Genomic DNA, 18,417 nt, shown 5'->3' with positions numbered 1-18,417 from the left:
AAATCAGTACGTGTGGCAACACTGGTCGTGACTGGTCAGCGGTTAATGCATGTCGTCGACTCAAAGCAAAAGCTAAGTTTTTCGTTTGATTTAAACTTAAAACTAGAAAATTAAATTATGAAATATACGTTGTGCTGTGCTGTGAAGTATGTGCTTTTTGCTTCGTTCTGCTTATATGTGGGTCGATTTTGCACATGTCACGTTGTAATGATCGAGAGGTATAAATGATTTTACACTTTGATTTATTTTTCAGTTACACTCCAAACAGCGATCAGCTTATGTTGAAGAGTATGAAAGTATGAAAATTATTAAATCAGTTTCTTGAAGGTTACAAAAAGTTACAACAAAGTCACATATTATAGCACCGAAAACATTACTAAATAGTTAATTGTTAATAAGATGAAGAGTGTGGAAAGTCACTGAGAATTTTTGGACACACAATAGGAGGAATATGCCTGAAACTATGAATCGTAGACGATATCGACTCTTATTAATGCATTTGAAAGAGCTCTAAAGGAAAAAAAACCATCGGAATTGGAGAATAGACACGACAAGATAATTTTACAGCATAACAAAGCCAGACCGCATCAATTTATGCAATTGTGGTCAAGGATATCATGACATCGAGCACGTTGTTTGGCCATGTAATGAATTTTGTAATGAAAGAATTAAACTGGTTGCCGATTTAGAGGCTCAAGGAGTACACTCACGCATGCCATTTCGCGATATCTCCTCGTGACCCTAATTTTATGTTCCCCATATATGTCTTCCTAAGAAGCGCTAATGTTATTATTTAGGTCACTTCTCCTACTCCCACTGTCCATTCTCCCTTCCTTTCCTATTACACAAGCAGAACATAGTACCTGTTGAGATAAGATCATTACAGGAGCTATTAACATAACAAGGAGGCACTCACTACCGAAGGATACCGTTGCGATGTAGTTGTTACGACCCACCACATGCACTGTTCCAGACAAGGATAATACCGACGAGGCAACGAAGGAATAAATTATATTTTTTTATATTGCACTGTAGTTTTAGTTAATTAGACTGAAGTTAACAATTATGTAGTTCTAATATATTCAAATAGTTTTAAAATGTATTGCTGGCTCTTTATCCACTTGAGCCTAATTAAATCAATAAAGGAAAAAAAAACGCCAGACCGCATGTTCATAGATCTGTCAAGAATTATATAAAATGAATGAACTGGAAGATTCTACCTTCCATAATCCTCATTTCACCCGCTGTATTCCTCAGACTTTGCTCACTCAGATTACTATTCGCTTCGGTCCAATTTTATGAAGAAAACAATAATTTCTCCAAAAACAGCCTGATTTCTACCAGTATGGAATACTTGTATTGCCTGAAAGATAGACCAAAGTTATGGCTGCCGATGGAACATACCCTCGTAAAAAAGTTCAATTACTAACTATTGCACATTATATGTAGTAATCAACACCTTTACTATTTCTACTCAGATTAGGAAATAACAGTATCATATTTCTCGGATTTCTGTCAGAAATTATTTTTTTGCAGCTATACTGAGCCCAAAATTTGAGATTGACCTACACACAGAATAGTTTTATGTTGGAAATCGTTATCCATTAGCGCAAGTTTTGATTTACTAAAGCGTTTAGAAAACTTAAATTTCACTGGCTTTCAAATTCCCAATTCATAACCGAGCTGAGGAAGTACTGTTAAATGAAGCTACATTGAGAGTAGTCTCAGATTAGCCAATGTATCACTAGTTTTAAATAAAACAATTTACCGTTACGACGAAACTATTAGGTTTTTTTTTTAAATTCACATGAATTATGTTATTTCAATATATTTATCTTTTTGTTTTTTTCTCTTTTATTCTTTTTCAAAGTTTATTTTTCCCTCTCTTCGATTTCTTCTTCTTTTCCTCTAATATTTCTGTAAATATATTTCTGTTGACAACTAGACGAAACTAAAATTGCGGCTGTTACAGTATTAGTACCAGGGCCCGACATCATCGAGGAAAAAACATGAAAATCGACTCTCAATCGCTTATCATCAGCCGTTTTGGAAAATATTGTATCGGGTACCAAATTAGGGAATTATGTATTTTTTAAATCCTTATATGGTTCACTATAAGAGCTATGTTAAAAACCTTTTTTTTTTTTTTGTTTTTTTGACACCATTCTCAACAGCTTGGAAATGAAAATATAAATAAAAAAAATTTTTTTTAAGTTGAACGATTTCATTGTGGTTAAACATAATAATAACACAGAGAAGCTTGGGCTTGAGCTTGGGTAGACTGTACAATTCGTAGTTGCTCTCCGTGATTGACCTGAACCAACCAAATTGCACAAAGAACACACAGAATGACGCTTGGGACTAGCAAATCATTCTCGTTGTGCAATTTTCGGTGATTCGAACTTTGAATGGTCAATAACGACGCCGGCCACGTCCTTACAGTCACCAGGGGAAGGGAAGGAATGTTAGTATGATATTCGCCGCCCGAAGGCCAGAAGGGTCGCCTCTATAGCGTGGTTCCCTAGCGTTTATCATGGAAGGGATAGTTGTTAGTGGGAGTGGTTCAGAATAAATCAGGATTCACTGCGGTAAGTGATGTGATTCTAAAATCTTCAATTTGAAAATTTGAAAATTTTTAAATATTAAAATTTTTTAAATTTTTAAATTTGTAATTTTTAAAATTTTTAAATTTTAAAGTTTTGATTTAGTAGGATTTTTTAGTAGATTTACTTTAGGATTTAGTAAGGAACTCGCTGTCGCGCTCGCGGATAATCGAGGTTCCACTGTAACTCACCCACTCTCCCTTGACACGATGAGTTCCATGTTGGCTATTAGGGGTCGACATTGAAATTTCTGTCCTACACACTGAATGGCTCTTGGGAGTAGCAAACCAGTCTCATTGTGCAAGTTTCGGTGATTCGAGCTTCAAATAGTCGATAACGACGCCGCTCGAAAGCCAGAAGGGTCGCCACTATAGCGTGGTTCCCTAGCGTTCATCATGGAAGGAATATTTGTTAGTGAAGAGAGGTAATAATCAGGATTTACTGAAGTAAATGATGTGATTATGTAAACGCGAACTATCGATCACGTGTCACAACAGAGATAGGTATCCTGAGAAGGAAAACCTGTTAAATCAATTGGGCCGGCTATATACTCTATAATTTATCAAGATCGAGATTCAATCGCAACGGCGAAGTATTATTTTCGAGAAACCTGAGAAGGTAACCGTGAAAAACTCTTCTAAATCATTCGACCCGGCGATATATTTCGTTATCGATTCTTAGAATCAACAAACTGAACACAGAAATAATTTTGTACACACACATTAAACATGAAATTATAAACATACAATCTGCTATATGGAATATTAAATTAGAACCAAATGTGTCATCCGAAACTATCTGCCACTGAAATGGAGTATAAAATTCGTAAATATAATATGTAGCTGAAGTATGTTAACATGGACGCATACAATGACTAATCGCAATGGCGGGAAATAATAAAAAATAAAGAATTAAAAAAACTACGATGCACTGTAATGAATGAATCAGATTATATTATGTGTTAGAGTCGTTAAACTTTTTTGATGTCATAAGCTACCCGAAAATGTAGAAATAAAAATTAGATTTTTTGGATTTTCCAGTTTCTCCCTAACGATTTCGATAATTACTTAAGAGTTATAATTTGAATTTTAAGATTTACGATTTTGGAGATTGCATCGCACCTCTCTTATTTTTGTTCGCTTGATATCATTTACTCTCGAAAAATAATCACCTCTCACACTCACATTCTATCATCTCTCCAGGAAAGCAGCCAGTTTATGTTTCCTAATGAAATTGGAATCATTTCCAGGATTCCTGTTAGAAGTTCATTCGCCAGAAACAAAACCCGTGATGAACACTTGAAAATTTAACATTTAAAAGTTCTATGTCGACATATATGGAATTCAGCTTCCAAATTAAGAGAGACGTATGAATAAATGAATAAAGCAGTAAATCATTTGGATTTGAGTAAGTGTCAATGTTATCGCGAAGCTTTTTCGTGGGGCGGAAAATAATGTAATGATCATAAGAGCAATCAGAAAGTGTGTTATCCGATTGGGCTGAAAGAAACCAATTTTTAGCATTTTACATGTGATGAATTGTAGTGTTCGAAAAAAAAGTAATTGAAAAGTGCGTTGATAAATAAGTGAGAAAAAAAACTTAGCTGAATCTACTGTCTGCTCTCTCAGCCACGCCAATGTTTCCTCCGGTTGTGATACATTCACTATGACGCATTAACTTTGAACTCGTTCTGGAAGGTACACACACAAACCCTTGTATATTGGTATGTCCGAATCTACCACACGAAACAACCAAACCGCCGCGCGGCAAGAGAAAACACTACAACACTCTTAAACATAATAATAACACAGAGAATGTACTAAAAACAAGAAAATAATTACGCAATTAGCAGTAATATCACACCCCTTCCTTCATTAATCTAGGGCATTGATGAGACTAAAATAAAATCGTGGGGTATATGATGAAACAACCAACTATGGATATTAGAAATCCGTCGTGCCCCACGATTTTATTTTAGTCTCATCAATGCCCTAGATTAATGAAGGAAGGTGTATGATTACTACTTACTGCTACCTGCCTAATTATTTACTAGCTTTTAGTATATTATCTGTGTTGTTATTATGTTTAACCACAATGAAACAGTTCAACTCAAAAAGATTTTTTAACTTTTTTCTAATTTTCTAGTTTTCACTACATTATCTGTATTATTAGCATATTTCTCTACAATAAAACCATTCGACCATTTTGTGGCGGTGACCTTTTTTTTAATTTATGTTGTTCATAATGTAGTGTGTTAGTGCACCCGTGGCTGAGTGGTTAGCGTCTCACATTATCATGTCGGGTGTTCGGGTTCGATTCCCGTTCTGGCCTGGGGATTTTCCTTCGACTTTCACTGTGGTCACGCGTATTTAAGAGCTTGCCCCTCGGAATACATTCAAGTCGTGTTATTCGGCTTAAGAAATCTCAACTAAGTATTAATAAATGACGCTAGTTAATGCATACGTTGAGACTGAAAAAGTTCCACAGGAAACGTTAACGCCATTCAAGAAGAAAGAATGTAGTGTGTTCTCCATGTCAAGCCAAGATCATGGAATACGCAGTTTTATAATGACAGCGGAAATAAAAGTGTGTTTGGTGACTGCGACCATCTTGGATTTAGATGTTTCATGATCTGCTTTTCATGATTTTTATGATTCTACTAGTCGAGCATTTTCATTTGATACGCATATTGATATATGTACCACCATTTTGTGATGGTGACCATTTTGGATTTGCATTTTTAATAAATAACTGTGTTCTACTAGTCAAGGCCCTTCATTTGATACCCATATTGATGCGGTTCTGAGAAAACATATGATCCACTATCTTGGATTTACATTTTTCATAAATAACTGTGTTCTATTGGCCAAGACTTTTCATTTAATACCCATATTGATAAGGATTTGAAAGGAAAATGGCCCCACTTCGTGGTGGCGACCATTTTGGATTTACGAGGGCAGTCCGATAAGTACTTAGCTTACAAAAAAAAAACAAAAATTTTGGAAAAGTGGCGACTTGTTTTTTAACATAGTCTCCTTTTAGCTCGATACACTAGACCCAGCGATGTTCGAACTTTTTTAATCCATCTAAAAAATACGTTTTCACGAGGTCTGCAAAGTAGACCTCCGTGGCGACGATGACCTCCTCAAATCTGGAGAATACGGTGGATGGGGTAGCAGTTCGTAGTGCAATTCGACCAATTTGGTCGTGGCGACGGCGGAATTTCCATTTTTTCATTTTTTCTGAAATCCGCGGACACGCCCGCTTCCACACACGGTCAAAACAAAACTACGAGTCCAATTCAGCTGAAATTTTGACAGTAGCCGTTTACGAGAATGCACTACACGATGAGTAATCTCTCTTGCGATACTGACACCATCGGCCGATGAGGCTAAATACTTATCGGACCACCCTCGTAAATTATTCATAAATAACTGTATTCTACTAGTCAATCCCTTTGATACCATTTGATACCCATATTTAAGCGGTTCTGAAAAAAATATGTAATCCGCCATTTTTGTAGTATTTTGATTTTCTTGGATTTTCAAGATCATGGAATACGCAGTTTTATAATGACAGCAGAGATAAAGGTGTTTTCCAAATTTCAAATCAATCGATCAACAGGAAGGGGGTTAAATTTATAATAATGTGGGACAGCGCTACAAAGTTACAAAGTTACAAAGTTACAAAGTTACAAAGTTACAAAGTTACAAAGTTACAAAGTTACAAAGTTACAAAATTACAAAGTTACAAAGTTACAAAGTTACAAAGTTACAAAGTTACAAAGTTACAAAGTTACAAAGTTACAAAGTTACAAAGTTACAAAGTTACAAAGTTACAAAGTTACAAAGTTACAAAGTTACAAAGTTACAAAGTTACAAAGTTACAAAGTTACAAAGTTACAAAGTTACAAAGTTACAAAGTAAAAAAGTTACAAAATTACAAAGCTACATAGCTTAAACCGTTTCAAAAACACTCATGGTCCAAGTTCTTACCTCACCCAAACTAGCGTTGGCAGAAAACATATTATCTTTCGCAGAAAAAATGCTTTTTCGTGTGCTGAAGGGTGAAATCAACACATTTAAAAGCAAGTCCCAAAACATAATTTAAAAAATTCCTAAATTTCGAATCACAAAAAAATGTACCGATGTTTAAAATTTTGAAAGAATATCACACATTAAAGCCACGTCCATTGAAATGAAAATTGTGTTGTGGATATAAAAATTTTAAAAAATTCAAAATTTCGAAAAACAAAAAAAAATTGATAGAATTTTTTATTATATGTCGCGGTATATTTGAATATTTTTTCAAATTCTCATTCACGCCTATTGATATTGGAATGAAAATGAATAACACATAATAAATTTTAGGAAAATATGAAACAGGCGGTTAAAAATGGTCAAAATATATTATTTGGTACCCTTTAGAATATTTTCAATAGAGCTGGAGATTTGGCGCTTACCCAGCCAGGGACTTTGCGAGAGATCCCCAAAGTTTCCCGTGTCATTCATTAAAAAATCAATTCATCTGCGTCAGAAATACATAATTATTTCAAAACCAATCTCTGCGCTTCGAAGATTGCTAAACTAAATTCAACTATTCAGTAGTAGAACATTCGACCCGAATTATTTTTTATTACAAATTTTTCATAAATATATATTTTTTGAAATGAGCTCATTAAAATTGAAATGAGAATCGAGTTCTCTCTCTTCACTGCTTGGGGATGGCATCTGGAAGAACGCTCTGAAGCATCCTTCAGTAGTCTAACATTCATCTTTCTTGGGTTTACCTTAATTCACTTTGATATCCTAGTGGAATTCACCCACAGTTCCCAGATTTTCAGAAAATGCTGTCAACGATCGTCCAACGATCTTCAACGATCTCTGTACTTTTGGAGTTGTTGCTCAATAATTTCTCTATGACCTCTTTCAATGTAATATTTTGACATATTTTTATGTCAAATTTGTGACATTATTATTATAATCATCTGTGACATTATACTATTATTAAATTATATGACATATTTAAAGACATTGACACCTAGACATATTTATTGACAAACTCCTAACCGGCCAGAGTATGTTTCAAGTCAACTTTTTGAGTTTCCAGCGATACATAAAAGCTCGTTGAGCCCCGAATTGGTCTTCATCCGCTTTCCATTCAACCCGATTCAATGGCATTTGAACAATATCAGTATTCGGAGAAATTATTTCAGCTGATTGAGAAAAAAGAGGACATTTGCATTAGAAAAATGGTATATCATGCGAAATTGGTGTTAATTTTGTGAAGGAGTACAGCGCGGACTCGATTATATACAGTTTCTGATTTCTTTTCACTGTATATAATCGAGTCAAAAAAAACCCCTTTCTCACATGACACGAAAACACAAAAACAAAAAATCCTTCTACGCATATGTTCGAATTTCAACAATGACAGAGTTATAAAACTTTTTTTTGTTTCGGACTCTTTTGCCTGAAACTGTCCCTACATTATAAAGTACGCTACCGAAAACGATTCTGTTGCTATCATTTGAAAGATGAGGAAATTCAGTACAGGATATAGTTAGTGGAACATCTAAATTAGTGAAGTTTAGTAACATTTTGGAAGTGAAAAACTTAAAAGTTAATAATTTTTAATGTGTTATTATTAATTTTATCCAAAAAAAAATATATTAAACTAGATTTTTTCCATCAATTAAATCGAAGCTTTCTAATTGCTCTACAATTTGTTCTTTGACACCCAATTTCTAACTTTCTTAATTTGGCTGCAATGTAGATATAAACAATTTCTGATGAAAATTCAAGCAAATCTTCAAAAATCACGATTTTTACCCCACTGTACATTGAATAGCCACTTAAATTACACCTTAACGTTGATAGGTTACATTTCTTTTTGAAATAAGTCATATTTGAAAAAAAAAATTTATTTTTTCCAAAGTGTATATAATCGAGTCCGACCTGTAATAATATTAAAGAAGGAATGACATTTGGTTCTACAGTTATGAACACTGACATGTTGGTCTTCTTTAACCTAACCAGAACAATGAATGTAATAAAGGTAATTCTATAAATGAAGATAGTCATTGTACATCATATTATAAATTCGACCGACCTCTTTCGCGTCTCCAAAACCTCAAAAAAAATACTAAGTGGTTCTCTAGTTTTGGAACAGAGTGTATAAGCCTTCTAAAGTCATTACCACATCGCATATTGAATCGCGTTGATGTGGTGTTTATAGTAGCTCACTCTGAAAAATCTTTTCTTCGAAAGTTTTTTTTTTGTTTTAACATTTTATGTCATGAGTGCACTGGTGTGGACAACATTTTTTTCATTAAATTTACTTACATTTCTAACATCAAAAGAATAAAAAAAAAACAAATTGAACTAATTTTAAGGAGACTTGCATTTCGTGACATATTCTAGGTTTTTTCAACATGTTCGTAGTTTTCAATACCCTAAAATACATGGATATCAGATGAAATAAATCAAATAGCTTTTTAGTACCAGATCTGTGTTAGTTTTATAAATACTCCACCTGCAAACGACGGATCTCCGTAGTAGCATGTCCGAAAAAAAAACAGAAACTATTGAGAACCTGAGCAGAAGATCCAAAGCCCCTAAGAAGGATGGTTGTAATAACTGTTATCCATGGTTATTATGCAATGAAATAAATGGATAAACTCCTAATCACACCACTCACCACAGTGAATCCTGAATCATACCATCTCCCACTAACAAATATCCCTTCCTTGATAATCGCTAGGCAACCACGCTATAGAGGCGACCCTTCTGGCCTTCGGCGGCGATATCATACTAACATTCCTTCCCTTCGCCTGGTGACAGTGAGTACGTGGTCGGCGTCGTTATTGACTATTTAAAGCTCATTTCACCGAAACTTGCACAATGAGAATGATTTGCTGCTCCCAAGCGTCATTCAGTGTGTTCTTTGTGCAATTTCGCTGGTTCAGGTCAATCACAGAGAGCAACTACGAAGTGTACAATCTACCCAAGCTTAAGTTCAGATCTATGTTAGTTTTATAAAGTTGTTAATATTTGTGGATGAGTTTAAAATATTTAGACTCGATCATCACTGTAAATAAATTTTCTTTCTAGAATCGGCGTTAGCCATTTTGCTATGCCAAGCCTAGAGACATTGATACTAATCCAATTCCGTACCTCTTTTTCCTTTTGCAGCTCACCATCGGAACGCTCACGGAAAGGCTGCTGTGGCCATTGGTTTGCCGGGCCACCACTGCGGGCACTGATCGCGGTGGTGGCCCTGGGCGGTGTGGCGTGTGCTCTCGGTGGTGCAGCGCTCGGGGCAACGGGACTGGCCGGCTCACCTACCTCGCATCTTACTGCGGCCCTTCTGATGATTGGTAAGTGAAAAGAACCGTACTTTAGGCAATGTCATGTGCCGTGGAGGCGCTCGATAGCTCAACAATTTTGTAAATAATCGAGCACCTCCACCGTTTTCGAAAACAACCATTTGAAGGGAACCGGAAATACTAACCTGCCAATGTTTGAATACTACTTCCGATTGCTGTTTCGAGACGAAAATAAAAAGCGACCTAGAAACAGTTGCAACCGGTAGCAATATCCTGTCTGCTGCGCCGGAAAGTGCATCCAGCGGGAAATGAGAAAAGCAGTATACACGTTCCCCCGTTGTTGAACGATGACGTTGGTAGGAAAATGGAAAAGTGGTATTTGTTGTTGCCGCCATCGTGGTGGTCTTCGTCGTTGTTATTGCACTGCGGAACAAAATCTCACGCGATTGTTGTTCCGGATAGAGGTTGAATATAAACAACCATGGATGGCAATGGGGAGGAGAAATCGAAAAAAAGCTGCTGGCTACACATCGACGAACCGGCGCAACATCAGGGCCACCGGGCCGGAGTGTTGTAAAAAAGCATGAATTTAATTATTTTTCTCCAGCCGACTGCATGGGCTGCGCCGGGAATTGGATTTTCGCGAATTCAATTTATTTAGCCAAAACTGAAATCCGCGAAACGAAGAGAACGGCACGCAGCTGCTTTTCGGGGGCTGCTGGTTACACGCTATAAGGTCGCAAACCGATGAAAAATGGTAATCGGATTTGGACAGATCTCGTCTTTTTTTTTTGCTTATTCGCGGCTCGCAAAAACATGTTACTCCAACAGGTGGACGAGTGGATAGAAATAGTGTTATTTATCTCATGAAATTACGACATTTCGAATATGTAATATGGTTTGGTGTCAAAAATTGGTGTTATACGGAAAAGAAGTAGGTACTGCAGATAAATATATTATTTCATATTGGAAACATGACCTATTCGTAAATTATAATGTACTGTTTGGACTACTGTCGATTGAATTCAAATACAAGAGGTGAGGTCATTCCCGATTTAAAGGTTAAACTCTTGAATAATTTGCGACAGTATTTTCCCCCCTCGCACCCCCTTTTTCAACCAAACAGCTCCCAACCGCCTACCATCTTAAAAGCAGTTAGAATCTCGCTAATTTTATTATCAATAAAAATTCTTTCCTGCGAACAGAGGTTGTTCATTGTGACCCTTGCAGCCGGGACAAAAAAAATCTATCTCGCCCTTACTCTTAGCGAAATTCACTCGCTCGTAAAATTTCAGTGCTTTCAATCGAGACTGGAGAGATTAAATTTCAAACCCTTTTTCATCCTTTTCATTCCCCGTGGCAACGTGAGAGAAAAAACGTTCCAGTTCTATACTTTCTCCCACCCACCCTTGGAGCTGCTTTTTTTTGTTTCCACGCTGGAGAAGGTTGAGAAACTGAATTCCCGATATTAAATTCTTGAAAACGACAACAATAACTTTCTTTTCTTCGTTCGGAAATAGAACGGATGACACGGGGGGTGGTGCAGCGCCACTAGGGCTCAAGGAGCGTATATATTCTCGAGACTGAAACGCGAACCTTTTATCCCATGACCTTACATACATACTTCATGCTGTCGGTTGTTGTTGTTCATTTTGTGCAGATCCAGCATTGCAATAAGTGGATAAGAAGTGGTGTACTTCGGTTAAAAGCGTTGATTCTATTGACCGTCTTATTTGGGTTTCAGGCCCTGAAAGTAATACGGGTTTCTCGTATTGAATTTTGTGATTTGTGTTTTTAAATTGTCTTTGAATTATTACTGATTCTTCTCATATTGAATTTAACAGAATAGCTATTCTCATCGATAAGCTTCTTTTTCTAAGCACTAAGCGTTGAAGCATTTCTGATTAAACTAATTGAAACAAGGACGCCCTTCTTTATTACATTCAATCTTTTACAAGTTTTGTAAGTTTTCGACACTTGGTCCACTTTGGCCACATTGTCATCAGTTCAATGTGTGCGTTGAGTAGTGCTTGCGATTGGCAGACATTTAAATCGATGAAATTGAACAAAGACAAAATAAAACAGTTTTGGAAGATAATCTCAAGCGGCTAAAGTGGAAGCACGAAAACAGCTGGGGAAACTCAGCCGGCTTTTTCGCAAATCTATCTGTTTTTACACCGGAGCCTGTGCTACACTGGCAAACGGAAGATTTCGTGCTCTCGGTTCGATGCACCAAAGCGGGACTTTGTGCACTATATGTGCGATCGTTGTAGAATTTTCCACACTTCTGCCGGCAACGAACAAACCACAGCTAATGGCAAAACGATTGGAAACTACTTTCGGATAATCGAATGATCATTTATCACGCTGCAGAAAACGCTGCGCTCTAATTTCGATAATTTCTCCCGGGGTTGCTGCTTACGGTTGCTGACCGTGTGGCGCTGGATTCGGTGCATGGGCTAGAGACAGGAGTGGGATTCCATGCTAGCCGGTGCACAAAAGCGCAGCAGGACAATGCTGAGTTCACGTGAGCACCAAATAAGGAATTTATTTCTTCGGACCAGCATCACTAAGCAATTCATAAAAAAGTGTTTTAACCCGTCTAACTGTTATCGGTTAGACGCCAATAAAGAAAGGAACTGGAGAAGTGTTAGGAGAATCAATCAGACAAAATATGTGCATTGAATGTTTTACGTAAGTAGTAGGTAAAGCGCCCTCATGTGATTCACAATTTTTTTTTCTCTTAGTATGGGGTAATTCATTCGGAATACTTTTTGAGCGAGTTTTCAATGACATATCACGGATTGATCGCGTAACATATTTACGTAGCGATTTAATTCGCTTTACTTGATAGTCCATCATAGAAATACTTAGCTTGGCTCAGCATCTACATGTCATACAGTTGTATAATGAAAATCAGCGTTCAACGAGGAATTAGTGCACGTAACCATTGCACAATGGTCCAGGAGATGCATTTAAGTGGAAATTGGCATTTGGAGCTTGACAGTTATTCTCTAGTCAAAAATTGTCTTAGACAAAGTTGTTACTCATGATAGAGCACTCGTTTTCATGTTATCAAAAATAGGGTGACCAAAATTGTCGATGAAATAAAAAATCTAACTTTCTTATCTTTAAAGATAGAGATAAACATAGTTCGACAATGTTGTAGCTCAAAATGCTAATTTCCACTTAAATGCATCTCCTGGACCATTGTGCATTGCTTTGCTACGAGGAGGATTCGGTTAGTTTTGCGTCTCGATTTTACTAGTGGTTTCTCTTTTCAAAGGATAATGGATACTTTTTTCGCTCACATCAGCATTTTCCGCGTTTTCCGCGTCTTCAATATAAAATTTCATGTTATACTGATAGAATTGTTCATGTTTTACGTTACACTTATTGTAATTGTTGATTGACACCTTTTTATTTGCTAATACAAACATTTGTTTTTTTGGACGAGATCTGAAATGAGTTTTGATGCATATTGTATTCTTTGTTACTTCTCAGGCCAATTTTGGTGAAATGGTGAGTTTTTTGGCTAGCCATTCTGATAACACGACTATTGGTGCTATCATTCTGTTTTCCGTTGTACACTCTATCCAACTTCTATAAGACCACCCTGATTATATTCCGTTGCAACACAAACAGTTAGAATTTCAACCAGATACATTCATACATTGTTGAATGCTTAGAATAAAGTATATTTAACGTCAATTCCGTACAAAACAGTTGTTTGTTTATTTATTGTGCATAATTATGATAATTTCAGCCGTCCAGTTTTCATAAGACCACTTCAAAATTCATAAGGATTATCAATGAAAAATTCAAAACGATCGGCTGATTTACATGTCAATAATTGGCAACCTTGCCATTTCGGCTAATAACCTGGAAAATTCGTGTTTGAATTCTATTCACCAAATGTTGCTGAACGAATTTCTCGATATTTTTGCATGTTTCCGAAATTGCGACCTTGAGCTCTTCAATCATGGTGTACCGCTTTTCCTCAGTGTAGTTTCTGCGTACAAGGATCCCCCCTAAGATTTTCGAACATGATTCAAATCTGGAGAGTGAGCCTACCAGTCCAAAACATTAGGTCTTTGGTCCTTCCATTGCTTAGTTTCCTTGCTGATATGAATAGTAGAATTATTTTGACGGAATGTGAATTTTTTGTGACAATCCTTGAATCATATGAAAGTTGTCTTGAGCTTTATGTGAGGATTTTTTACCAAAACTTGACGAATTGTCACCCGAGTAACATTTAAATTGGAATATTGCTTTATTTCCATAAGCGAATTTGTAGTATTCGAATCTGTTCTAGCTATTTCCCGCTTATCCCGGTCATAGAGCTTCGATTTACGTGGAGCTCTCTCCTTCTTATCGTATCCTTGAGGATTCGTTAAATAATTGAGCACTACTTGATGGGATCGTCCAATCCGATGAGAAATTTCTCTGATACCAACATTTTCGTGGTGAAATGCACCGATTTGTCTTTCATTTCTCTCCGTGAGCACTTTTCCCTTCGGCATTTTCCAGATTTATTGATCGAAACAACTAAAACAACGTAAAAATGTAACTGGTCTTATAGAAACTTGACACTTGGGAAATACAAAACCATTGGTTTACGCTTAGCGCTTGCACACATACATATGAAAATCATGCAGTGTTTGGTAGTTACCAATACCAACACACTAGAATATAAGTTGAAGCATTGTTTATTTATAATGGCACAAAGCAGCAAGATCGTCACCTGGTCTTATAGAAGTTGGACAGAGTGTAGTTTCAGCCGTAAGTAACGCTCCATATTAGATAATTTCTATTATGCTATTTATTTAAAAAAAAATCTGGACTTTTAGTCTTATTTTTCAGCCGGGTTGTCCGAAAAGTAATTGCCGATTTTTTCATTACAAATAAAATACAATATTTTGTACATAGAATGGACGCACAAAGATGAGATGTACATCATTTTAAAGCATAAACTTACAAGCTTAGGAAAATTTTACGAACAAATTTTTATCTTGGTGCGTGCAGTACCGTTCTGAATTATATTTCGGACGCTTAAGGCATATGATGCAGAAAACATCTAAACTTTATGCACAGGCATTATTTGGTTGATATTTTTAATAAATTAGCTTAATATGCTTTAAAGCTTTCTACTTTGGTACCTATTTGATTGAAAACATAAAAAATCATCGAATAAAATGCTTTTCAAATGAAGCGAATGAGAATCAAACTTTGGACACTATTTATGAAAAAAATCAAATTTCGGACAGATTGAATTCAAATTTCGGACACTTCATTCTGCAATTTTTTGAACGAAAATTACATTACGCTTGATTATATTTTATAGTCAACTGTGAAACACTTACCAAGCAATCACAGATGATGAAACACGGGAGAAATTTAAATATTTATGAACGGGTAAATTCTACGTGCTCACGCTAAGCAAACGTCTAACACAAACGATTATGAGTAGTGTTGTCAGATTTTTGCCGATTATGTTATAATTCAAATGTAGATCTCATATGAAATGATAGTGAAACCAAGGGATTACTCTGAAGAAGCAATTGTGATATTAATTTATAGTTATATCATCAGTACATTAAGCATTTCAAGATATTAGAACAAAGTGTCCGAAATATGATTCAGAACGGTAGATGTAGTGGACAAAAATATCGGGAAGAAATAAAAAAATTATTTCTCTCTTATTTCTGTTTTTTTTTTCAAAGATTTTGTGGACTAACGCTATTTTGTTGCCAACTAATTCAATAGCAGAATCAAATTAGCCTTATCAACCAGCTTTCATTTGATTCCTATAACTTTCCTGTAGGACCTTTCAATACAGATATATTTTTGTTTGAATGAAAAATTTCCCCTTCGTCTTTGATGGTTAATTAAATTAATACATCGCGGACTCGATTATATACGGTCTTCTTACTGTATATAATCGAGTCAAAAAAAATGTTTCTTCTATTTGTTTTTTATGCACATATGTTTCGTTTTTTGATTATAAAAGAAGAATTTAATTTTTGATTCATCCCCTTGAGATCATGAAATACTTTTCTCATATAAAAAATTCAAATTACTCAAGAATGTGATATAGAATCATATTTGATGATAAAAATCCTTCTACGCATATGTTCGAATTCCAACAATGACAGAGTTATTGAACTTTTTCTCTGTTTTGGCCCTGTTTGCCTTAAACTGGCTCTAATTAAAAAATTACGCTACGCAGGACAATTGTGTTGCTTTCATTTGAAAGATTAAATATGTTATGCAGGATACACTTGTGATATTTTCAAATAAGTGGATTTAATTAACATTTTAGAATGGATAAACTTTATTGTTTGTATTTTTTAATATATTATTCTTAATTTTATCCAAAAAATACATAATTAACATGAATATTTCCATCAACCAAGTTGAAGCTCTCTAGTCGCTCTACAATTTGTTCTTTGAGACCCAACTTCTATCGTTTTTAATTTCGTCGCAATAACATTTTCAACAATTCCTGGTGAATCGTCAACTAAAATCTACCAATATTACGATTTATACTGGACTGTACTCGTAAGAACCAATTTACTTTCACTTTAACACTGACCGATTTAATTTTCTCTTGAAATAAGCCATTTTTGAAATATAATTTTTTTTTTCGAACTGTATATAATCGAGTCCGACCTGTATACAAAGATCTCATCGCAAATCGAAAGGCAGTTTTGAAAACTTCCTTGAAATCGATGCAAAAAATTTAAATGAAGGACCTGACTGGGTAAGGGAATGAAAAGTGCCCCAAAACCAAATCACCAACTCTATGGAAAATTTTGTAAAGGGTGCCAAATAAGAACTTTTGACAATTTTTTTACACTTCTATCTGTTGCTCCATAGAATCTATGGCGTACTTTTCTTTTTTTTTTACGTGATTCTCATTAGCTTCAACAAATTTGAAAACAAAAACTGAATGTGCATCTTACTATGGTGTATTGAGAAATATTGTCAAAAAATTTATTCATCATATATCGAAGTACTAACATCTTGGAATATTCAATTTTTTTTAGGGGATTTGGAGATTCAGGACCACCCTGATTCATAGTGAAATGCGTTCCTACGCCTTTTCTAGATATGTGTAATTTTTCAATTTCAACAGTGCTGCGCGGTACAAAAAAAATATGTTTAAATTGTGAGTATGTTCCCACAATTTTTAGACCCAGTACTGGTTTAATTTACATTTAAATACACTGAATTCTTTTATCATGCGATTGATTTAAAAAATCACGTAATTTCAAGCAAATTGACCAAAAATTATCGCGTAATTTCGAGAAAATCGCGTCAAAAAATCGACTATTTCACAGGATTTCTCTTCCCAAAGGTGGGCAGTGCTAAATCGCGTAATTTGAAAAAAAAATCGCCTTCAATAAAATCATGTAAAAGGCATCGTGACAATACATTTATAAATTTTAGGAAATTAAAAAAAATAATAGAAAAAATATATTTTTAAATGTATTAGATATTTTTGTACCGCGTAGCTCTCGAAATTTTCAGAAGAAGGATTCCAAATATCAAAAAACACATACGAACAATTTTAATATAAATTGAACCATTACTGGGGCTCAAAATTCTAAAAAGAAATCAAAATTTGTTAATATAACTTTTTATGTTTCGCGGAAAGATTCTGAAAAAAATAACACATATTTAGAAAAAGCGTAGAAATACATTCAAATACGAAATGAAGTAGTACTGAATCTCTAAATTTCTCAATTTTTTTTAATATTTCAAGATTTTTTTCGTACTTTAATTTTTGATGGAAAAAGTAGAAAAAGTTTCTCGGGTCAATATCATGGATGAATTGATGTCTCAATGACATTTCCCATTACATAATTAAACAAGGATAAAGATAAAATTAAAGATATGATTGATGCATTAGCAACAATTAAATTTTTACCACCCTGTATTTTTCAATTTTTCAGCACAAAGTTACTGTTTCATCATATATTTGATTCAGCAAATTCGACCAATTTTATAGAAGAAGGAAATTTTTTATCGGTCCTGTTCTTCGAAAATCGAGCAAAAAACTATTCGTTTAGGTATTTTTTAAATTCATATATGCAAACCGCCATACATTTTATGACAAATCAATCACGCGTGAGTCTTTCTTCAATCAATCGCAATCTTGAACAAAAAATTAGACGAGCAAGCTTTTGCATATAAATAGGCAAAAACTATAAAAAATGAAAATCTAGATTTTTTTTTCATAATCAATATTAAAAAAAACAATGATTGTACAAAGAATCGGATAGACAGATAGACAGATAGATGGATTTTTACATTATATTTGCAATATTTACACTTTTAATTCTTTAAATTTTTCAAAAAAATTAAAAAAAAAATTTCTGGCACTTATTCAATTCAACTGGAAATAGATTCAATTTTTTTCTAGCCAGAGCGATAATTAAGATAATTAATCAATTTTAAGATCGCTCATGCGATTTTTCAGCC

The 18,417-nt window shown here is 34.9% G+C and overlaps 1 protein-coding gene across 4 annotated transcripts in view; it reads left to right on the top strand.

Annotated features, from left to right (window-relative positions):
- Positions 1-18,417, top strand: part of LOC129764421 (uncharacterized) — a 358,190-nt gene that overhangs the window by 300,866 nt on the left and 38,907 nt on the right. For all 4 annotated transcript variants that reach the window (XM_055763484.1, XM_055763485.1, XM_055763483.1 and 1 more), the window contains exon 4: positions 9,797-9,981. In XM_055763484.1, coding sequence (XP_055619459.1) covers positions 9,797-9,981 — 185 coding nt within the window. The remainder of the gene's footprint in view (positions 1-9,796; positions 9,982-18,417) is intronic.

This window comes from Toxorhynchites rutilus, chromosome 2 (genome assembly GCF_029784135.1).
Source record: "Toxorhynchites rutilus septentrionalis strain SRP chromosome 2, ASM2978413v1, whole genome shotgun sequence".
In the NCBI taxonomy this organism is placed as follows: Eukaryota; Metazoa; Arthropoda; class Insecta; order Diptera; family Culicidae; genus Toxorhynchites; species Toxorhynchites rutilus.
The sequence above is the reverse complement of the archived record's forward strand: the minus strand, read 5'-3'. Positions and strand labels throughout refer to the sequence as shown.